At 37.2% G+C, this 13916-nt stretch overlaps 1 protein-coding gene across 5 annotated transcripts in view; it reads right to left on the bottom strand.

The window, feature by feature from the left end:
• CCSER2 (coiled-coil serine rich protein 2) overlaps positions 1–13916 on the bottom strand; it is a 137798-nt gene that overhangs the window by 86997 nt on the left and 36885 nt on the right. The window contains exon 6 of one of the 5 annotated variants that reach the window (XM_073353361.1): positions 11255–11335. The exons of 3 other annotated variants lie outside the window; for them this stretch is intronic. In XM_073353361.1, coding sequence (XP_073209462.1) covers positions 11255–11335 — 81 coding nt within the window. Of the gene's footprint in view, positions 1–1554; positions 1657–11254; positions 11336–13916 lie in introns of those variants that run through there. One more of the 5 variants, XM_073353365.1, reaches the window with a different exon arrangement.

The raw sequence follows: 13916 nt of genomic DNA on the forward strand, positions 1-13916 counted from the left end.
ATTTGTCTCCCTCCCTCGCTGCTGAGACTGTCCCCTTTCACTGTTGGCCCCATCAAGTTCCCCCTCCCGTTTAGGGAGATAGGTGGCATTTCACACAGAGAGCATCAAATGAAGTTTAAATACTATTTCTTTGACTATTGAGATATACGTAAGCACTTTTTCCTATGATGCAACAGACAGCTGCAAAAACATGGATGCACTACAGCATATCACCAGATTCTAAAGTAGTACATAGTGGGTATGTTATCAATAAAAAGATCAAAAATAGGCTACTTTCACATTTCAATTTGTATTTAAGCATTTCCCTTTGATTTGTCGCACACTCCCAATACTGGCACAAAGTTATTTTAGTAAACAATCGGGAGGGTCAATCTAACCTTAAAAATTGCTAAAGAAAGAATGTCTGAATTACAGTATCAACTGTAATGAAAAGATGTTCATGCTATTGAAATATTCCTAGCTGAAATTCAGCTAAAACAGGAGCTAATATCTTAGCATGAACTTAATTTTCTATACTTGTCTGCTGTTGCTCAAAATGGTTTAGAGTAGATGACAGTGGAGCATCTACAATACTCTCATACGCTGCTTATGGAGTGGAAAGAAACTTACATTCAGCAATACAGATGTGCAGAGCTTAGTCTCTGAAGCCTTTCATTAATCCTTAGCATTCTCTCTCATATTTAAGGAAAGAAAGATTGTTTAAAAAAAGACAAGATTACAAAACTGCACGTAGTATTGCAGTATTAAACTTGAGTTTGAAAGTAGAACATTACTATTTTAACACTCATTACTTTGTCTAGATTAGCCTCACATGTTGACCAGCTGCATACCACAAAAACAAAATGCAAAACAAAACAAACCATGGTTTTGAGACAGATGCATAATGTTACTGCAATACTGGATATTTGGTTCTGTGACTGAGATACCCAAAACCTTGTGGATAGCGGGGAAAGCAGTAGACGGGGTATATCTTAACTTTAGTAAAGCTTTTGATACCGTCTTACATGACCTTCTCATAAACAAACTAGGGAAATGCAACCTAGTTGGAGCTACTATAAGGTGAGTGCATAACTGGTTGGAAAATCATTCCCAGAGTAGTTATTCGTGGTTCACAGTCATGCTGGAAGGGTATAATGAGCGGGGTCCCGCAGGGATCAGTTCTGGGTCTGGTTTTGTTCAATACCTCCATCAACAATTTAGATAATGGCATAGAGAGTATACTTGTAAAGTTTGCGGACGATACCAAGCTGGGAGGGGTTGCAAGTGCTTTGGAGGATAGGATTATAATTCAAAATGATCTGGACAAACTGGAGAAATGATCTGAAGTAAACAGGATGAAATTCCATAAGGACAAATGCAAAGTACTCCATTTAGGAAGGAACAATCAGTTGCATGCATACAAAATGGGAAATGACTGCCTAGGAAGGAGTACTGACTGCAGAAAAAGATCTAGGGGTCATAGTGGACCACAAGTTAAATAAATCAACAATTAACACTATTGCAAAAAAAGTGATCATCATTCTGGGATGTATCGTCAGGACTGTTGTAAGCAAGACACGAGAAGTAATTCTTCCGCTCTACTCAGTGTTGGTTAGGCCTCAACTGGAGTATTGTGTGCAGTTCTGAGCACCACATTTCAGGAAAGATGTGGACAAACTGGAGAAAGTCGAGAGAAGAGCAACAAAAATGATTAAAGGTTTAGAAAACATGACCTATGAAGGAGGATTGAAATAATTGTGTTTGTTTAGTCTGGAAAAGAAAAAAGACAGCGGGGACATAACAGTTTTCAAGTACATAAAAGGTTCTTACAAGGAGGAGGGAGAAGAATTGTTCTTCTTAACTTCTGAGGATAGGACAAGAAGCAATGGGCTTAAATTGAAGCAACGGAGGTTTAGGTTGGGTCAGGGTGGATAAGCACTGGAATAAATTGCCTAGGGAGGTTGTGGAATCTCCAACATTTTTAAGAGCAGGTTAGACAATCTTCAAACACCTGTCGGGGATGGTCTAGATAATACTTAGTGCTGCCATGAGTGCAGGGAACTGAACTAGATGACCTCTAGAGGTCCCTTCCAGTTCTATGAAACACCTATGAATATTACTTTGACCACTACGGTTTACCACTTAATATATCCTATTAATATTATACCCTGTTGTGATATGTCAATACGCTTCTCCTAGAATGCAGATTGATTTGTTGAGGAATTCCGCTGCGTTAAAATGCAAGAAAGCTTCAAAAGTAGATTCAGATTACTATCTCTACCCTCAGTCCTTCCTTGCAATTGTTGCAGTTTTGAATCATATCTTTTTTTTTAAAAATCTCCCTTTTGCTGTGAAACATCCATATAAATAAAGAGAGAAAATGAACATAAACAGGGGAAGTGTGAAACTTTCTATATATAAAGTGCTGCTAAATGAACAAAATAAAATGAAAATTATAAGGATCTTTTCCCCTAACATTATGCTGAAGTTTAAAGTATTATCTGAAACACAAGTAAAATATTTTCAGATACAAGAGTGATTGTGAAATTGGCGTTAATACAGTTTAGAACCACTAAGCCACTGCATCTAGGCAATTTAACTAGGATATAGAGAGCCTTCATTTTCTGAATAATCTTCACTGCCAAACATGATGCGGTAATAAATATAAAGATAAACAAGCAAGTTTATTTATATTTCAAATTTCCAAGTTGCTTGCTTAAAGATTTAGCACAGCAGTAATTACAGATATACTTTGCTGAATTACAGTAAGTTATTCTACTTAGTATTATTTTTATCTCATAATGCAAACAAATTAAGATGTCAGGATATAAGAATGTGTTATTTTTGGCTTTGCATTCAGCTGTTCTTACAACAACATATCATATTCTTTGTGATGACTATTTATTGTTATAGGTGATGCTGGTAATGACACAGAGAAGCCACCTAACATTTTCCATACTAAGACTCAGGTTTTAAGTTGCTTACATCTTTAGCATAGTTCACCAATTCAGACTAAAAAAAATTATGCTAGATGTCTGTCTCAAGATTAATTTGGGGGGGAATTTTTCAGCAAAAATGGTTCAGCCATTTGCAAGAAAGCTGTGAAAAAATAAGTTGTCTGTCTTAGAAAGTTCCTACAAGATTTATGCCAAGAATCTTTAGTACCTATATCAGTTCCTCCACCTCATGACTGAGAAATCCGGAAATAAAATTAGAATCGATCCTGGAAATGCTTACTTGGCAATCAAAGGCTTCTTTTTCAACAGTCTCAGTCAAAGTCCCTATTAAACTCTAAAGCAACTATCATTTTATTTGGACTTTGCAAGCCTTAATAGCTTGGCTGTCCCTCTAGTCTCATTCTCATACAGAGACCACTGAAGTATAGTTTAGAGATTGCAGAACAGATGGGTATTTTTGTTGCTGTGGCTATTCCTAGAAACAGAGTTGAGAGTCAAAGAGTAGTTAAAGACAGACAAGCTTTTATAACACCTTTGCATAAACTACTCATTTGCAACAAACTCAAAAGTTTGTTCAATAGGTATAAAAACATTCTGAATCCACTTTGAGAAGATTCCAAAAACAAAAGTAAATTGAGTGTAGGACTGCTCACAGCCATTAGTTTTACAGCTTGCTCACAGTAAAACAATTCTAACCCAGAAATCTCTAGTCCAGGGGGTCTCAACAAATTTTTGGTGGCCTCACAGTGAGGCCACCAACTCTTGCTGGTGGCTGCGCTGACAATTTTTCCTAAAGTACTTAATTATAGGAAAACAAAAATATGCATATATACACGTCAAAATCATTGTATCCTATTTATATAAGGTTATTTTCAGGCTCAGCAATAAAAATAATGTACAGTGGTCTGTACAGTGGACCTAAACAGAATAGAAACACAAATAAGGTGCTTTGCATGTTCTTGTCTTTTTGTTGTTTCTTTTGCTTTTTTGGTTGCTTTTTTTTAAAAAAACCTTGCTAGATAGTAAGTCTGCTGCAATGAAAAGTGATATTTGTATGTTTGTTAATATCACGTTTCATAGACTTACTCAGTCCCAGCAAGCCCTGGGAGAAATTCAGCCCTGGATGGGGAGATGGATAGGGAGGCCACAAGGCCCAGGGATGATGGCATGCACGGTGAGCCTGGAACCGTATGTACGTAGCCCGAATCCCGCCGCCCCCTCCCCCCACCCCCGGGAAAGTGAGGAATTCGCCAGCTGCCTGCACATCCAGCTTGTGTCTCTCCAGAAGGGGGCCAGGCTCAATCCCCACTGGTGGCCCTGGAAGAGGGGCCATTGCTTCCCCGCTCCCAGTTCACAGCCCAGGAGGCTGTAGCCACAAGAAAAGCCCCTGGTGGCCGCATGCAGCCACAATGGCCGTATTTGAGAAACGCTGCTCCAACAGCACCCATTTTGTCTAAGGGAAAGTGAGCTAAAATTGTATCCAAGTCCTATTCGATATTGAACCTTTAACTTCAAACAAAACGGTGAAATTATTCTGATATAGCTCTTTAGATCATCACTGTGGCAGAATGAACACATATTATTTAGCAGTTTAAGATAAAAACAAGTTTAAAAAAAAGTAATGAAAAATATTTTTCTCCTAACATTATTATGCATGTCTTCAAAGTACAGCCTCTGAAAGTGCTGACAATCCAGAAAGGCAATCGTCCAGAAATTGTTGAACGTCCACTTTCAAAGAATTTTAGTTTTTAACAGATCACAAAAATGACAAATGATTGGCCAGTCATTACCTGTATTCCTTTTTCTGATTATTGAAGAAATCAGTATTTAAATAAAAGCTTTGCCTCTGGTTTAACATAGCAATGAAGTCATAATCCTATGTTTATCAGGCTGTTGCTATGGAAATATATACATCAAATTCAGCACAATGACTTCATATCACATCATCAAATAGGAAGAAAAGAGTAATTGCAAAGCAAGCCATTGATTTAGGGGATTAGTAATAGGAGAGGAAACAATCTCCAGTTCCATGGCTCAGCCAGCCAAGGAGAGTAATTGTCTGTTTGATGATCTATGTGAGTTGGTAGTTTCAATCCAGTTCCTCGTGGAGTCATCCACATCACAGACTACCACAACTGCAGAGACAGTCTTGTTGGCAGTTTCAGAAAAGAGATGAATTACGGAGTGGACATGACACTTGGACCTCCCCCTCACTCCTAGAGGAGGATCCTCCAAATGAGGGCAGATCATTGAGTGAGAAGACAGCGGTGCATTTGCAGTACCGTTGTCTGTGCTGTCTGTGATTCCAGGACCTTATTCTCCAGAGCTGTCTTTCCAACATTTTTCCAGGACAAATAGGCCAGCACTTTTTGTGAGCAACACATACTTAAGTTAATCATGAATATTTTGATAATTGGCTAACACAACAAGGAAAGCTATGACAAAGTGAAAGGTAAGACAAAGGTAATCAACTACGTTTGGAAGTTATTCAGTAGGCAAGTGCTCCTTCCTTCTTGTTACTTTCAAAGTTAAGTAGAATTCCATAACAAAATATCTAGGGGCAGTTTAGCAAACCAGTGGAAATGCAATGCACTGCTGCTACTCAGGGGATTGGAGTTCCAGACTATTGAAGTCTGAAATACCCAGGCCAGATGGATAGAGCCCTGAACACACCATACTCAGCTCCTAGTATTTCATGGGTGAAGGTGGCAGCAGAGAAGACAGGACAGAGAGTGGGAAGGTTGTAAGAAAACTGAAAAGGAGTGGCATTGATTAATTCTCTAGAGAACAAGATAAAAAATGGAACGGGTTTCAATATTAAGTGTCAATATATTAAAAATCTGTAAACAGCAACTTGGGGAAAAATACATCCACTATCTCTATGGTATATGTACAGAGTCCCCTCTAAAGCAGGAATTTAGCCCACATAGGTTTTTCTGTCTACAGAGAAGGATCAAAGGTAGAACAGTGAAAGGCTTATGTGCATATGACCAAGGCCCCAATCCTGCAGACATGGAGACCTGGGCACATGTAGAGTTCTACTGACTTCAAGGAGACCCAGTACAGGTGCAGGACTGGGGTCCCAAGACAATATTTGAGTACACTCTAACCTATAGTGTGTGAATCATCATAAATAAAATCATCACAAAAAACAAACAGATATATATTGTTGCCATTAACAAGACTGTAAAAAGGAGTTTTAACTCTATGCTTAAGGTTAAAAATCAAGAGCTTCAAGAACACTTATGACTTCAGATCTCAAACGTGTTTGGAAAGTTCCATTTGTAAAACTGCTGGTGGAAAAAGAGAAACCAGGATTTTTCCTACAGTTAAGTGAACAAGTAAATTCTCCCCTTCCATGTTAGGTCAAAATAGCAGACTTCACATGCATGCTTTGTTATATTCACAGCAGCCTTTCACCAAATAAGTGTTGCACTTCATGGTCCTAGCCAACTTGGGCTGAAACTTTTCCTCAGTCTACTCTTCTGCCAAGGGAGACTGTTTCTTGGCCTAAGACTTGTCTATTACTGATGGGCAAGAGAATGCCTCACTGCCCACTTTAGCAATGGCAGAGAAATTTTCTTTAGGTTGGAAACGGTATGTGTTATTTCTTCAGTAGCTCATAGGATTTCATGATGGATTAAGTTTATTTTTCTTGCATTAAATTTTTTCTTTGGTGATGCCTTTTTTGGACAATAACTCTTCCACAGTTTGGGTGATTTGTTGTTTTGTAAGGCTGTTTGCTCTAAAGTGAAATATGCAGGAATTATTAGCCTGCTTGACAGGAACACTAAAAGTTTTTCTAAGAGAGCTCATTTCTCATTTGCTTTTGGCTGAAGGAGCACTTTAAAGCTTTACTCTGATTTCATTGTCACTAAATACAAAACTATATTTGAATATTTTCTCCACTGAAGCAACTGGCAGGGCAGTGTTAGTGTCAATAATACTCAGCCAATATGGCAGCGATGCAATCAAAACATACAAGAATACATAAAGTAATACTCTTTCTTGCATTTTTTTCATATTTATCATCATATTGCTTTGCTATCTTTTATATGATAGCTGCAGAAGCAACCAGCATGTTTTATATTTGCAATTCTGTGATTAGCAGAAGCATTTTTGTGATTCTGAACGTATGACAAGAACACCAGAATTTTGGATCAGCATGCTTTGGTGTGGAGTTTTTTTTTTAATACGTCCAAAATATACCTAACCAATACATTTTGTGGCATACTTTCAAAGTTATTCACTTTCTTTGGCAGTCTCCACTGCTTTATTTCATATTCTGCTGGATGAAGGCAGAGATCAATTCTAGGGGATTAGTATACATTTTTTTTTGTGTGTTTGGGAGAGGAGGCAGAAAAAAATACTTATGTTCGTACAGATCTGTACATTTTAGTACATAACCACAGTTTGAGAAAGGAAAATATTATCATAGATATATTTAATATAACAAAATTATGTAGACTCCATTTCTAGTCTAAAATCCATACTCAGAATTTATATCTTTGCGACGTAATTCTAACATGTTTTGAAGGTGGCCTATATCATTATGAAATATTAACTAATTTCACATAAAGTTGTATATATAAAACTGGAGAGGAGACTAGGGCTAACATGTCCCTTCAGCTGTGCTAGGCACTGAAAACAAGGAGCTTCAATGCAATACATAGTTTGAGAAAGCCCATGTCAGGACCTCGAGGGGAAGAGGTGGATGAAGTGGTAGGTGAGGAAAATATTATATAGATGTGAAGAGTGCAATGTGAGAATCTGAGGCCAGAGAGAAAATGATTGGTTCTCTAAGGGAAAGCTGATCAGAAAAATGAATTGGTGTTATAGCTCTTGAGATAGAAAGGAAGAGTCAAATTTTGAAGATACAGAAGAAACACTTGCAGGATTTGACAACAGACTGGACGTAGCCAGCAGGAAAGGGAGGAGAATCTAATACAACCCAAGGAAGGTAAACCTGAAGAATGGTAGAATTCTTGACATGGATACCAACGAAACCGGAGGAAGAAAATCACTTTTTTTCACCATTTCATAATAGAGTTTGAATGAGTAACTGGCCATCCAGAAAGAAAAGAAAGTGACAGATATTCCCTCCTGCAAGACTGAAAAGAGAAAGAGAAGTCACTGTAGAAACAGTACTGTAAATAAAGCAACAAGTACTGTTGAAGTCACCCAGCATCAGGGAAGATAGTATCAAGGAAAAAGAGGAAGGAACAAAAGATGGAGCCCTAAGGGACACTAATAAAGTGCTGAAGAAAGGAACAGAGTTAATACAGTATACCACAAGTCACACTGGATATAATTAAACTACACATCACTAGTATTTCCTATGAGGAGACAGTTGCCATGGCAACAAATGCAAGTAGGCTTTCATGTTCAATACCAGACAGACATTTTATTTTTAATGATCAGAAGCAACAGTCTCTTAAAATCTCTATTATTCTGGAAAACATTTTAAAAAGCCATCGTGTTCTTCCTGGGTGTATGGTATGCAGGCAGAAAATTATGATTTTATTAGGTTAAGCTACAGTATTACTTTTGTAACACAGGTAGTCAGCTATGCTTAGTGGTTTGTATAGAATAGTTTACTGTTATGTATTTTGACATATGGTAACAACAACAGCAAAAAAATTAGAAACAGCACTAGGGAAAAATATCAGAAAAATCAGCAGCAATCCTGTTGAGTCAAGCCTTCACCAATTTTTAGGTTACAGCTGCCTTTGCTAATGTGCAATTCAAGTTCACTCTTATAGCAATAGAAAGTGTTCTTTTACTGCCATCTAGCCTCCATTAATGAATTTACAAAATAGCTGCATAAAAAACTGACCATCACCATAGGGAATTCAAGTAAAATTTTAAACACTTCTTTGTGAAGTACACAAGTCTCACTGTTAACCTGTTGACATTTTTAGTAGTTTAATGTAGAACTTAATTAGAATGACAGCCTCTAGCAGAATGGCATCCCGGTACACAATTAGGACTCCCAGACACCATGGTAATACAAATGTTACGCCTAAATAAATCTGTGGAAAATAAAAATTCTGATCAATGTTATAAGACTTTTTTTCCAAAGGAAAAGTAAGTTTTTTACTCCAGAGGAAAACCAGCACTATGTTTGCATTTTAGCTACAAATAATGCAATATTTTAAATTAACAAGTAATAAATAAGCAATTTTCTTTGATACTGTTAACCAGAGAGAGCACCCTCAATATGGATGATCAACTCTCTTCTACTGTCTACCAGATTGGCAGCTGGATGAGAATTGGCTACCTAATGTTCAACCTGGAGGGAAACAGCAGCACACTGAGGTAAAAACCTGGATAAACTGGCAGAACTTTTATCATCTGCCTAAGTTAAGCAGTTTGCCCACATTGTGTTACACAAATTAACCACTCTAGGTAGCAGCAGAAGCTATGGCTTTCTCCTAAAATACAGTTGGCAGGAGGCTGTAATCTTTTCTTCTGGAGATGGACCTTGCCAGATTTTGAAAGACACTTAATAGATGAAGTACTGAAAATAAACTCTGGTAATTACAGCGCTCACCTACACTATAACCATCACTAAATCAGTGAACAAATAGTTAGAAGTTGAGGATAGAACTGAACCGTGTCCACAAAACCAAGCAAAAAACCCTGTGGAGATTACTGGTAGTTACAAAGGCACTGGTTAGGTCCTGTTCACGCTACAAATGTTTACCATATTGAAACACATCCCTGTGACTCAGTTAATCTAAAATAATGTTAACAAGTCTATTTGCATTCAGCTTCCTCAATGCAATATTGTGCCCATTTCTTACACAAACTGTCTTGCAGTTTTAATCTGCTCAATACACTTTTTCCAAATAAAACCAAGTAAATCGATATCTCTTGCATTGAAAATTTTAAATAATATGATTTAGTCCAAGCTTACGCTGCAAAAGTTTCTACCACTTTAGAAAATTTCCTATCTTTATATTCTTTAAGGGGTGGTGATATAATTACTTGCAGAGTCAAATATACTCAGTCACTATGTTTATCTTAAGGATAAAATGAGAGCTGCGGTTATCTTTATATACTGTTACTGAATTTGAAATGCAAAGAACACCCAAAGGAAAATGTTGCTCCCTTTTGAGAGTTATGTACAATAAAGGCACTGAATAAATGATGTGGTGATATTCTTATAGAGCTTTGGCCACATTGGTTGATTCCCTGTCACCGAGGGAGAAAACCTGGCTCTATTGAAGTCAATGGGAGTTTTGCCATTGACTTCAATAGGGCTAGGATTTCACTCAGAGTGTTCACAAAAACCTAATCAAATTAAAATGCATTCCATTTTTAGAGCTGAGGGTACAGAGGAAAACAAAATGGAGGCTAAATCTTTGTCAGTCATCAAGAGCACACAAATGAGTATTACAAAAGGTAAAGATTTATAAAACACTGTTCGGAAGAACAAAGTACACTTGTGACTTTCTAGTGTTTTGTAACTATTTTACATTATGCCGTAATTTTGTGAACCTGTCAACACCCATATAGCTGAAAGGAACACTGACGATCTGAAGGTTTTTTTAAACTGACTGATTTATATTCAGTTTTCTGATATAAGAACTTAATTGTAAATCCGGATATATTTTACATATTTCAAATAGGATTTAACAGATTTTCTTGCTCCCTAGTTGATGTTTGGAAGGGCCTTTTGTACAAGCCAGAGAGCAACAACCAAACATACTAACACCCACCTCCCCACCCTTTTGTCTGTACACTCCTTCCTGTTCTCTTCAGTTTCAATTTACCTGCTACCTTTACTAGTACATATCCTATGCAGGGTCTGAGAAAGGTCATGTATCATCTGTAAAAATATTAAAATCATCAATACAGATGACTGTGTACAAAATTAAAGATTTTTTTAAAAAAAAATCTTATAGAAATTTTAGGGGCCACTTGTAACAGTACAAAAAAAATTTCAAACAGAAAATTTTAATTTTAGAAGTTCATGCTGCAAACCTCACTTACAACCCTTTGAAATAAAAGGAAATACTAATTAATGTTTGTGCTAGTTTGAGACCTCACTTGACACCACCACTTCAGCTATTTTCTCCCCTACTGTGTGAATTTAAGAAGTTACTAATGGAAGGAAGACTGAAACTGATTAAGCAGAGTTGCCAAGTTAGTCTTTTTCACATCAACTTGAATAGTAAAGATTTACTCTGTCAGTTCTAATTCAAGCTACTGTATCAGATGCATAAGCTTTCCCACCCCAAAGGAAAAAAGGTTATTTGCCAAAATAACTTGTTCATCGAACGTCATGGAACACAACTACAAGAGTCTTGTACCTGGTCATGTAGCCATATCACCTCTTGATGCAGTATTTGATAGTTAAGGATGTGCAAGACTTGTGTGATATATATGTTGTTCTGAAAGATATAAATACCACCTCATATAATCATCCTTCAGTTTCTTGCATGTCAGGTTACAATCACCACTCAGAACAGTGACAGAGGGGTGGCTGGGCCAAATTTATGTCCTCCTGCCCCACCTTGTTCAATTCACATCCTATTTCAAAAGTATATGGAATCACATCACATCATCCCCTTCCATAAAGCAAGGAAATAATTTGGACCTCATATACCTTTCCCAGGAGATGGCACAGACTCCCAATTATTTCCTTGCTTCAGGGAAGGGGATCAAGCAGATGTGTTTCTAAATGCTTCTGAAATGGGATGAGAATTGAACACGGTTGGGCAGGAGGACACGGTACAGTATCTGGCTCCATCTCTCAGATTAGGGTTTTGCTGGTGCAATCTCTCCATATTGAGCTGATATTGATATACCTTCTCCCTTTTCTCTGGCTGTTTGTCCCTCTCTCTTTAGAAGCTATAGGACTGATGTGTAGGGGAAGTTCTCATGAGCCCCATCTTACCCCAGTCACCCAAAAATCTTTGGGTATGAACTTGATACCTGGTCCTCCCACTTCCCATCCGGTTTCGAGGGCATGCACTTGGACGTCTTTGCTAAACACTTTCCTTTTATTATTTCAGCATAATTTATATATATAGAAGGCAGACATATTTTAACTAACAGGTCCTTGAAAGGTAAACTTCTCACCTTAGGCAATGCATATGTTCCAAATCAAGGGCAAGCTTCTTTTTAAAAAAAAATTTGGGGGGGTGGGGGATTTAGGAAACTTGAAAATGGGTCATTATTCTCCAGGGGGATTTTAATAAAGTGCTTAATCCCACTTTCCATTGCTCAAATGTTCAGAGAGAACATTTGGAAAGAGCAAGTGCAAATCTGTTGCATCACTTAGAAAATGAGGAACCAGTGGATGTCTGGTGGGAAATGAATCCAGATGTCAGGGACTATACGTATTATTCTGCTACTCACGGATCTTATCCCAAGATTAATACGATTTTTGTTTCTAGGACTTTGGCTAATTGGGTCAAAAAAAGCTAGTCTGGGATTTATGCCCCTACATATATTAGATTACGAGACTGGGATTCAGTAGAAAAACAAAGGGTCTGGCATTTGAATAGTGTTTGTGTGTATGACTTTCTCAGAATTTAAGAGCCAGAAGAAGCTTTTTCAGAAATATACAGAACACCACGATAGCGAAGGGATCAATAAGTGTTCTCAGAGATGCTGGAAAGGTGGTGATGAGGGGGATCCTTACAAATAAAATATCACACCCAAAAAAGATAAGAGCTTTTGAAGAAGAGCATTTGGTTAAAATCTTTGTTTTGGAAGGTAGACAAATCTACTGGAGAGTTAAGGAAATAACTGAAATAAGACGGAAGATTTCTCAGGCTGTTTGCAACACATTAAACACTTAAATGTTTTCATAATAAATTTTTTTTCATAAAAGAAATTATTATGAAAAGGGCAATAAAGCTGTTAGGCTTTTAGCCAAAGAGGTAAGAGAAACAAGATAAATCAACCATCCTTCTGATTAGAAACAAAAAAGGAAGATTTAGTAATTGGCATCAAACAGATCTTAAACATTTGCTAACTTTTTCCATACAATTCAGGACTGTAAATTCTGAACTATATAGGGTAGCCTCAGTAAAGTTGAGTGTCCTCCAAGTTATTTTTGTTTCAGTGCATTCCTATTAGTGTCCTTGACATGACATCAGAAAGATGGCATGATCCACTATTAAAATTCATATGGAATATAAAAGACAAAGGGGTTGTTTAAAAGCTCTTTATAAGCCTACAGAGTGAGTGGACTGGCTTTCCCTAATTTGGCTTATTATGTGTCACAATTAAAAGATGTAATATACTGGGTTAACAGAACATCCAAATACTGGGTAAAACTCAAACAAGACTGGAGCCACCAAATATAGGTACTCATAGTAATTGTTGGGCGAAAAAGAAACTTATGACACCAAAAATAAAATCATCCATTCATCCACACCACATTAGCAGCTTTGGACAAATTTTCTGAATTCCTGTTAGCAAGGCCCTCTCCCTTAGCTATTTCCATTAATAATCAGGTCTGTATCCCTAAGCAATATCAAAATGACAATCTGTTGAGGGTAAGAGCTGAGATGACAATTTGGGCAGTTATTCCTGGGTCCTGATCTGAAGTCATACCAAACAATTGGTAATAATCTATATAATATAAAGATCCCATATTTTCAGTATTTACAAGTCAAACTTTTATTGCGAAATCTGGGAATGAGGTGGCTCTATTTAGACCTTTAACCACATTTGAGGAGTTGACCCAAGAGCAAGCTGAAACAAGAGGTTTAATTTTTAAGATATATACCATTTTGACTGAAAAAGATGTTAATTAGAAGACATCCAAATGAAAAGATGGGAGAGGGATTTGGACAAAAGTTGATCAGATGAATGGGTTTCTATGTCGGAGAGAGAGTATTTAATTTAACTGTTAATATTTTTATAAATTACTGTATTGATGGCATTTGACTCCAGTTCAGTTCCAACATATTTTTTGCTACTACGGAGGAACTCTGTTGGAGAGGTGTGGGGAAAGTG

This window comes from Lepidochelys kempii, chromosome 7 (genome assembly GCF_965140265.1).
Source record: "Lepidochelys kempii isolate rLepKem1 chromosome 7, rLepKem1.hap2, whole genome shotgun sequence".
Taxonomy (NCBI): Eukaryota; Metazoa; Chordata; order Testudines; family Cheloniidae; genus Lepidochelys; species Lepidochelys kempii.